The sequence below is a fragment of the Dendronephthya gigantea genome, unplaced genomic scaffold (assembly GCF_004324835.1).
Source record: "Dendronephthya gigantea isolate DGI-Jeju-01 unplaced genomic scaffold, DenGig_1.0 000052F, whole genome shotgun sequence".
Classification (NCBI taxonomy): domain Eukaryota; kingdom Metazoa; phylum Cnidaria; class Anthozoa; order Malacalcyonacea; family Nephtheidae; genus Dendronephthya; species Dendronephthya gigantea.
The window spans coordinates 966,382-975,256 of record NW_021163062.1 but is presented as its reverse complement, the minus strand read 5'-3'; the positions used below and the strand labels follow the sequence as shown (position 1 = coordinate 975,256).

The following is an 8,875-nucleotide window of genomic DNA, read 5'->3' as shown; positions in this document are numbered from 1 at the left end:
AAGCTAGTCGTTTAAGAAAGATGCATAGTCCTTCTCTACCAGAGCATGTAGTTCCTTGCTGGCAAGTGATCTTGTCAGGAATTCTGAGCAAACGCTGTAACAAGGCCATGTGTGACTTGACAAATCTCAGCTCAATCTTGCATTCTTCATCATCCCAAGAATCCAGATCAAATGATTCAAATTTCCAGTATGGAAATAATGGTTTGGATAAATTATATTCAAACAGCAAAATAAATTCGGTATTAGAAATATGCTGCTTTTCTCTGGCAAGCATTAAAGCATTGCGAACAGATTGTAAGCCACCAAGGGCCATCACAAACTATTTGCACAGCTATTGGCATAAACTATTTCGTATAAAAAACAGCTAAAACCATAAAACATCACGACAGCATCACGAAATTTGAGTACACTACAGACATTCAACGGCAAATTTATTTCAAAATCAATTATGTGTATTGTGAACAATCACAAAGGATAATCATTAAAACAAAATATTAAAGCTACAAGTTCACTTCAGCTATTTTAGTCACAATCTAGGCACATTGTATAAAATAAACTTTATACGATTTAACTTGTTCATAAATTTAAAACATTGTCAATATTTGGTTGTGGTTTTTACCATGTCTGTTTTGCATTAACATCCAATTTTCCCATCAAATTTGTCGGAAAAAATCATGAAAAATTAGGTGAGTCTGGGCCTGTGAAAGGAATCTTTTTCATTTTACTGCATTTGTAATCTAATACGCTTTAAACGTCTTCTTGACGTCCTGATTACACAATCTAAATCTGTTTTGGTACTCGACACGACGGCGTTCTCGACCCAGACCTTTGCGCGCAATTTCACGTCCTCTTGACGTCCGCGTCCTCAATCTAAATCTGTCTATTATTAATATTCATATACTGTGAGTTCAAGCCAGAAGGTCGTGTATTTTCTTTGTTTTGTCCCAATATATATTCATGACTATACAGGGTGTCCCAAAAAAAATGAAAACTATTGAAGTCACTCATTGTTAAAATTTGAATGCCGTGTTCACGAGTTTCGGCCCGTGGGGATTTAATGCAACTTATAAAATGCTAAATGCTTTGTGTTGCTAGAGAAAGGGACATGTCGAAGGTCATGGTCCTTGAGATGCACATTTAAATATTGTTATCCATATTTGTAAATTCTAAATATTGTTAGCTAATAAATATCATTTTTCCGAACAAGCAAATTTTACTGCATCATATGCATGCATAAAAATGAGTATGGCGGTAAACATTTATACACCTGTGGGTCCCAACAGAGTGCTTAGGCATTCAAACTCTAACAATTACATTGTTATGGGTGATTTCAATAGTTTTCGTTTTTTTTGGGACACCCTGTAGTATGACCATTGCGTTAAGGCCGGCGCACACTAGTGTCCCAAAAAAAACGAAAACTATTGAAATCACCCATAACAATGTAATTGTTAGAGTTTGAATGCCTAAGCACTCTGTTGGGATCCACAGGTGTGTAAATGTTTGCATGCCATAAGCATTTTTATGCATGCATATGATGCAGTAAAATTTGCTCGTACGCGAAAATGATATTTAATTACAATATTTAAATGTGCATCTCAATCACCATTACCTTCGACATGTCCCCTCTCTGTAGCAACACAAAGCATTTACTATTTTACTGAGTTGCATTAATTGAATTTTAGCCCCACGGGCTAAAATTCGCGAACGCGGCATTCAAATTTTAACAATGAGTGATTTCAATAGTTTTCGTTTTTTTTGGGACACCCTGTAGAGCTATGTACTTAGCAAAAAGTCATTTGTGGCCATTAGCGTAAGCCAGTTGCTCTCGTGTGCGGGCGACTTTTCCAGTGACTTTCGTCCGTGCCAAAAGTCGCCGGTAAAGTCGCCCGTACACGAGAGCAACTGCCTTACGCTGATGGCCACGAATGACTTTTTGCTAAGCACATAGCTCTAGTGTGCGCCGGCCTTTAAATGCGTTTCTCTCTAGGGCATTACTTATTTTTTATTTATTTGTATAGGCTTTGCCCAGCATACATATACATAAAAAACGACTATAATGACAGTGGCACGGTGCACGCAACGCTACCTTCTCGCCAGCTACAGCGGCATAGATTAGGACATAGATGTGCAACTCAGTACATCTTAAGTGTCTTTGTATTGAAAGCAGATGAGAAAATGTAGAAAAACGACAATTTTAACATAACTGTTCGCAAGATTGCCTAGGTTCATAGATATTTATCCTGGAGATAAAGATTGAATCTATATACTTCACCAGTTCCTGGTCCAATAGTACGATCGTACTTGTTATTGAAAGCTGACTGGTTTGCATATTTAAACATGTACGAATCAACGAAAGCGACGAACGAATGAACGACAAGAGTCGCTCGCTTGTACTGATCATGCATGTCTTTAATGAAAATCTATTTGAGAGTAACAGATTTTTTTATACCACAATAACATCGCGACATAGATATTTATTAACGCATGATTATAAATTTATTATTAACGCATTATTAAAGTATACGCTTGGTTATACTTGATTATAATTATTTTATTTTCAATTAAATTTCTTTATAAACTAATTATTCATACATAAAAAACCTGTTAGTTTGCTTCCAGACATCAACAACTGCATGAGTCATACCTAACCAAAGTCAATGTCAATGTATGCCCCCCCCCCCTCCAATTTGCTCGTTCGAATGCGTGATTCATGTTCGTTGTTGTTTTTAAACACTGTACAGTAAAGACCTTAGAGTGACGTGTATACAAGCAAGGCCAAAACGTTTACTTTCGTTCTTCGCATTCGGATTTTCTCACGCCATTTAGTTGTTAGTAACGAAAACTAAAGACGTCGAGAAGACTGGTGGACGTTTCGATCTAACCGCAATAGCAGGTAGACATGTAAATATCCATCAGGTTAAAGAAAAATGAATATTTACAAATTCTCCACCAGTATAGATTCATTCAGTTAGAAATGAAACATCATATTACATACTGTCTGAGCAACAGTCACCGTAGCATCAGTATACATTCAACATCAACTTCAGACTAAAACCAATCACCAGAGTTCTCCATATTTGAAAACGGCATCAGGTACAGTTTTAAACAGATATTCATTATTTTTAATCAGAAAACAACTCTCATCTAGCACTCAGTAAAAAAGTGCAAATAAAAGAAGACGTTATCCAGAAAAAATCAAATACGTGCATGCAGTCCTTGGATTCGTCGTATTTTATTACTTTTGTCTTTCAATGTCTTGTTCGAATAACATGTTCACGAGTATATTCAATGGAGTGTATAATATATTAATATGTATTTATAATTTCAATTTTTTCGTCGTTTTTCGTCGTTTATTTATGTATCTAAATCAGTTATAGAGATTTAGCGAAGAAGAATGAAACTGCATATTCAACATTGTTTCCTGATTTACATTTTGGAAAGTTTCTACATTTCTGTTGTAAACTCCACATGCAAACTGACACCACAAGTTAATTTTCCTGATGGAAAGCGAGAAAAAAGCCAAATAGAAGGCCTCGTAGTGGTCAATACAACGTCGGAGACAGCGATAAGGTGTTTTGGAAAATGTGTGGAGAATTGTCAGTGCAAATCGATTAATGTCTGCGGGAAGACCTGCCAGTTAAACTCCGGTAATCAAGAGAATAAAGCATTAAGTGACAACGCAGACTGTTCCTATTATGAACTGTCATGGAAGACACAGAATTCGGTTAGTAAACTGATTGTCTAAAATAAGAAAAAAACACATCTAGGCCTGTTTTATGACACACTTAGGCCTGTTTCATTTTCAGAAAGGGATGATTTAATAACTTTTTGTTCTAACTAAAGGTAACTGTAGTGACGAGAACTATTTTTGCGGTTTATAAACGTGATATGAAGAACTATCAAGCCGAAGTTTTCTCGTTAGTCCAACAACCCACTTCAATGATTGCTTTATTATTTATTCAAAAAAATGAACATTGCAACTTTGCTCGTCTCACATATCAGTTCTTTTACACTCCCGCTCTCTTCGGACGTTCATGTCTTTGCCATCGGTGTGTCGTCATGACAATAAAATAAAACTATTTATCACACGTTATGACGTAATAGCCGGCGGAAAAAGTGTTACGCAAGCCTTTATTGAGTTTAGATATATGCATATAAAAATAGCTTTAAGAATAGGAATATCAATTGCATGACAGGGATTAGTGAATGATTTTTGCCACAAGACGCCCGAGTAAATATAATTCTCGGCCATTAGCAAACATTATAATATAAGTATGATATAACGAGCAATTTGATTGGCTACCGCGCGTGCATTGTGAGGCCATAATGCACGCTTCTGGCTTTGAAGTCTTTGTTGCTAAGCAACATCTTAAATAACATGTAAGGAGAATTTCATTATTGATCAAATAAATAAACTTTGTTGTTGCCCTATCATTTCTTCTTATATTATAAAAGAATTAAAAAAGCTCGTCGCGTGCCTTTATGGTGTAATAATGCACTCGGGGAAATGTTGGAAGAATACTCGAGAAGCTTGTAAAACACTCGGCTACGCCTCGTGTTTTACAAGCTTCTCTCGTATTCTCCCAACATTCCCCCATCGTGCATTATTACACCATAAAGGCACGCGACTCGTTTTTTAATTCTTAATTAATCGCCTTTCCCTTTCATGTATGACATATCGTGGGATTAAATAAGTAATAAGGTGAAAATATTTATAATCCTCTCAGAACTAATACCTGGATAAACAGTCTTAAGTCGTCACTTATCTTAATGATCGCATTTTTATAAAAATTGTGCGTGCTGTAGGCCATTCAAGTTCTTATGTCAATCAATTGTGTTAAAAATGTTGCGCGGTCAAGCATGTAATAGATTATGTCATCAAAAGTTCAATTCGATAAAATAAAATGAAAATAGTTTAAGTTGAAAGATATTGTTCACAGACGTATTGTTTGTAAATTTTACTAGTTGTTGATGATGTGTATTTTAAGTTGTGAACATTTTTAAGTATTGATCGATTGGGCAGAAGACCAACTCGACTAGTGCGACAACGCCTTAAAAAAACAAGATATGAGAGCTGGAACGAGCTTCTAAGACCAACCCACATTTCTAACTTGCAACACTGATTGGTTGGATAAGGATCAGCCTACTCTGGTTGATGACGTCTGCAAGTTTCCCTCAACCGTTACTATAAAAGCGCGTGCACAACCCCTCAATCTTCAGTGGACTAGCGGGGTAAAAAGCATGTGAAACGTTAAGAAGCTCAACCTTACAGAACAGACAACCAAGACAAGAACCCAAAAACGACGAAGATCTGAAGTGAAGAGAAGAGCATCCAGAAAAGAAACTAACATTAATGAACATTAATTAACAATTGTAAAAGAACTCCTACCTCGCGTAGAAAATAAAAACGTCCTCATAACAAAAGTCGTCACCTACGTTATGACGTCACTCGTTGGACGTGACGATTTCACACATGGCTGTTAGCCAATCAGAGACTTAATTTAACTCAACTGGGGAGTGCATTTGCATAGGCGACTTATTGCAGTGACTTAGTCACATTGCAGTGACTTTTCCTATGCCGTACACAATAGTGCAAAAACAAAGAAAAGATAAAACTACTCTGAGTCAGTTTTTTCTACCTTCGGCAACTCCATAGACAAAAATGTTCTTTTCATCAGATTGAGTTCACTTCAGTCCTTCCTCTATTCGTCTCAAAAAGCCATGTATATCACGAATGGATAAAAAATCACTATTTACTGTGTTTTACTGCCTGAATAACAGCAAATCACTATATTTCGAGAAGTTTCATCCGAACTTGCCCATTTTTATTGCCGTAGATTTCTTATTGTTAGGTATTTCCCATCTTAAGTTAGAACATTTAACAGCCAGGAATGTAATTTATAATTCGTGTATTTTTAGGGCACCACAAGTGGAAGCTGCACACAAAAGCAAAGCTGTTGTAGCACAGGTAACCCATGTTTAAATGGAGGAACTTGCATTGAACAATGTCCCACGTCCTCAACAAAACGATATCGCTGTATTTGTCCTCAACATCTCGCAATTAAAGGAGAACATTGCGAAATTGGCCCGAAGAGCTGCCGAACGATATATGATGCGAATCCTGGTAGTCAATCTGGAGTGTACACATTGTTTAATAACTTTAACCAAAGCTTCCCTGCTTACTGTGATTTTAATTTGCATGATGGCAAAGTGTGGACCCTTGTCCAGTCCTTTTCCTTGGGAAATATTTTGCCACATTATCAGAAAAAACAGTTATTTGTGGATAATCCAAGAAATGTAGAAAATCCTGACAATTGGCAGGATTATCGTTTGTCTAAAGCAAGGTTTAATAGTATTCAGAAGAACTCAACCCACTTCCGTATGACGTGTAATTACGATAGTCAGTCTATAGAAGACATGGTTGATTACGTCCGCCTCAAAACCAGCGTGGTTGACTTTCTCACCTATAATATTGATAATACTGATCAAAAATGCATATTGGTGGAGTACTTAAACATACGTGGAGGATCATGCGCAGACTGCACGCTTGCTATGGTGCAAACGTCCACATGGAATATCTTTACAAGTCCAAATAGGAATGCGTTGTACAGCTGCGACTGGCAATATCCCAATGGGCACCCCGAGTGTGAAGAAAATCTTGGTGGGTATGAGTGTTGGAATACCGAATATAGATGCACCTCTTCTTCATCATCCACGACAAATACCTGGTATGGATCTTAGGGGCCGTCTTTGTACATTACATAAACATTTTCTGAATTTTTGGATTTGGCACGAGTATATTATACTAAATTAGGGAAATATAATATCTTAATGTTATTGTTGAAGCGCACAGAATTCTTAGTTGCAAACATTTAAGGCATTCAAATTAAACACCAAAATCATGCATGTGACAAGTCGAAACACATGAAAACTGCACAATTTTTAAACTTCAATTTTTTCGCAACAGCTCTATGTAGAGACATAATGCGTACAAAGATTTTCTTTTATCACTATTAATTCATCACCTGATCGATTGTAAAAAAGGATACATATATTTACGCGCACGATTTTGTACATTCCTGTATATACTATAGAGCATGTTCCATGTTTGTTGACTAGCAGGTGGTAGGATACTTAAACTTATATGCCTGTGTAAGCAAATACAGTAGTTAAAGTTTGCACTGCAATAAAACATAACTTTGTTTCGCAAACATTATGAACTTGATCACTTGACTTGCAATATAGCTGATGTCAGTATCAACTGTTCTAAACGAAAACATGTTATGAAAGAATGTTATTGGTTAAGTTCTCCGAATATTTATGTCGATATTCTATAATACATTTATTTGATATGTGTATTTCATTCTTGCACCTTCGCTCTGTCGTATCAAACAAACTATTCTAGTTTTCTGAGAACCGGTGGTCCTAAACGGCATTATTATAAATTCTATGCCAAGTTCTATGTTAATTGGGTAAGAAAAATACGTCATGGTTACTATACTTTCTTTAATTTTCAAACAAAGCGTATATAATAGTCTGACATATTAAACAAGGAATACATGCGTGCAGCAACTCCTTTGTTCCCTATCCAAATACAGTATTTAATCCAAATAAGGTATATGAAATACTATCCAAAAAGCTCTTTCTGTTTGCCTGGGTGTAGTGTTTTTGTTTTTGTTTTTGTTTGGGGCTCTCGAATTAACTTCACATACATGCAGTACTCGGATATGTGATAGCATTGCTCAAACTTGTAGCTATAATAATGATCAATCAATCCATTTTTTTTTCTTTTATGGATAATTGCTCACTGGATTGATTGATTTTACATGCACAGGGGCGTAACCAGAACGAACCCCATATCCGTTCCGCATTTTAACTTATTATCCGTTCCGCATTTTGACCCCATACGTTCCGTTCCGTCGATCCGTTCCGCATCCGTGTCCGCATTTTAACCCAAAAAAATCGATACAAATATCGCGTTGAAATATGTGTTCCATAGCCGTCAATAACATTATATACAGCTACGTTTACCTTAAAAAAGGTAAATTGAAGATGTCAGGATCATTGGAAGACCTTAAATCAATGGTGCTAGCGAAGAAAGGACATCTTGGCATTCACCGAGTGTGGGAACTTGACAGTTCGAATCCAAGATGTTGTCAGTTACATGGCATAGAAAAAGCCAAAATGTTTATTAAATAAACATTTCAAAGGTGAGAATGGAGACGAACTCACCCAAAGAATATACTCTTATATAAATCAAAAGCTTGCTGAGAATGACCGTACGGCAATGAAGTAGCAATTCTATAGAGACTGATCTAGCTATGTTCAGCCAAACTTCTACAGAGACAGAGAGATAAATAGTAAAGATATATCATCTGATGCTGTAAAGTGTGAGGGTTATGACATGCAGACTAAAGGGAAAAGGCCGAGGAGTACTAACTAAGGAGGGCGTCCAAAATAAAGTTTTAAATCTTGAAGTTCAAAGTCCAAGAGACGAAACGAGCACAAACTTGTCAACAAGCTGAGATTTGCATATTAAAGAAATAAATTTGCATAGAGCGTCACAGTCTTTTATCCCCTCTGGTTGTCATTTGTCCGACGAGTTACAATTCTGAGTTCAAAATTGGAGCCCTTAAATCTAAACTCGAGAGCTTCGCTGAGCAAGTATCGAGTAAATTGGATGACCTTGCAACTGAAATAAGCGATATTAAAGAAAACAAACCGTACTCGATTGTAATCCTAGAAAGTAGACCTGATGAACTAAAGAGAGAGAAGTTGGAGTTGAGTAGAGCCAATAGGGAGGTTAAGATCGGCTTCCGCTACGAGTACCGATACCAATAATCAGTCACGCGCATGCGCAGATGTAACAATCGTC

At 36.6% G+C, this 8,875-nt stretch overlaps 1 protein-coding gene across 1 annotated transcript; it reads left to right on the top strand.

The window, feature by feature from the left end:
* The first annotated feature begins 3,380 nt into the window (after positions 1-3,380).
* Positions 3,381-7,268, top strand: LOC114528967. Its single transcript, XM_028550678.1, has 2 exons — positions 3,381-3,724; positions 5,920-7,268. The coding sequence occupies exons 1-2, from the start codon at positions 3,395-3,397 to the stop codon at positions 6,739-6,741; spliced, it is 1,152 nt and encodes a 383-aa protein (XP_028406479.1). The 5' UTR covers positions 3,381-3,394; the 3' UTR covers positions 6,742-7,268.
* Positions 7,269-8,875: the final 1,607 nt, after the last annotated feature.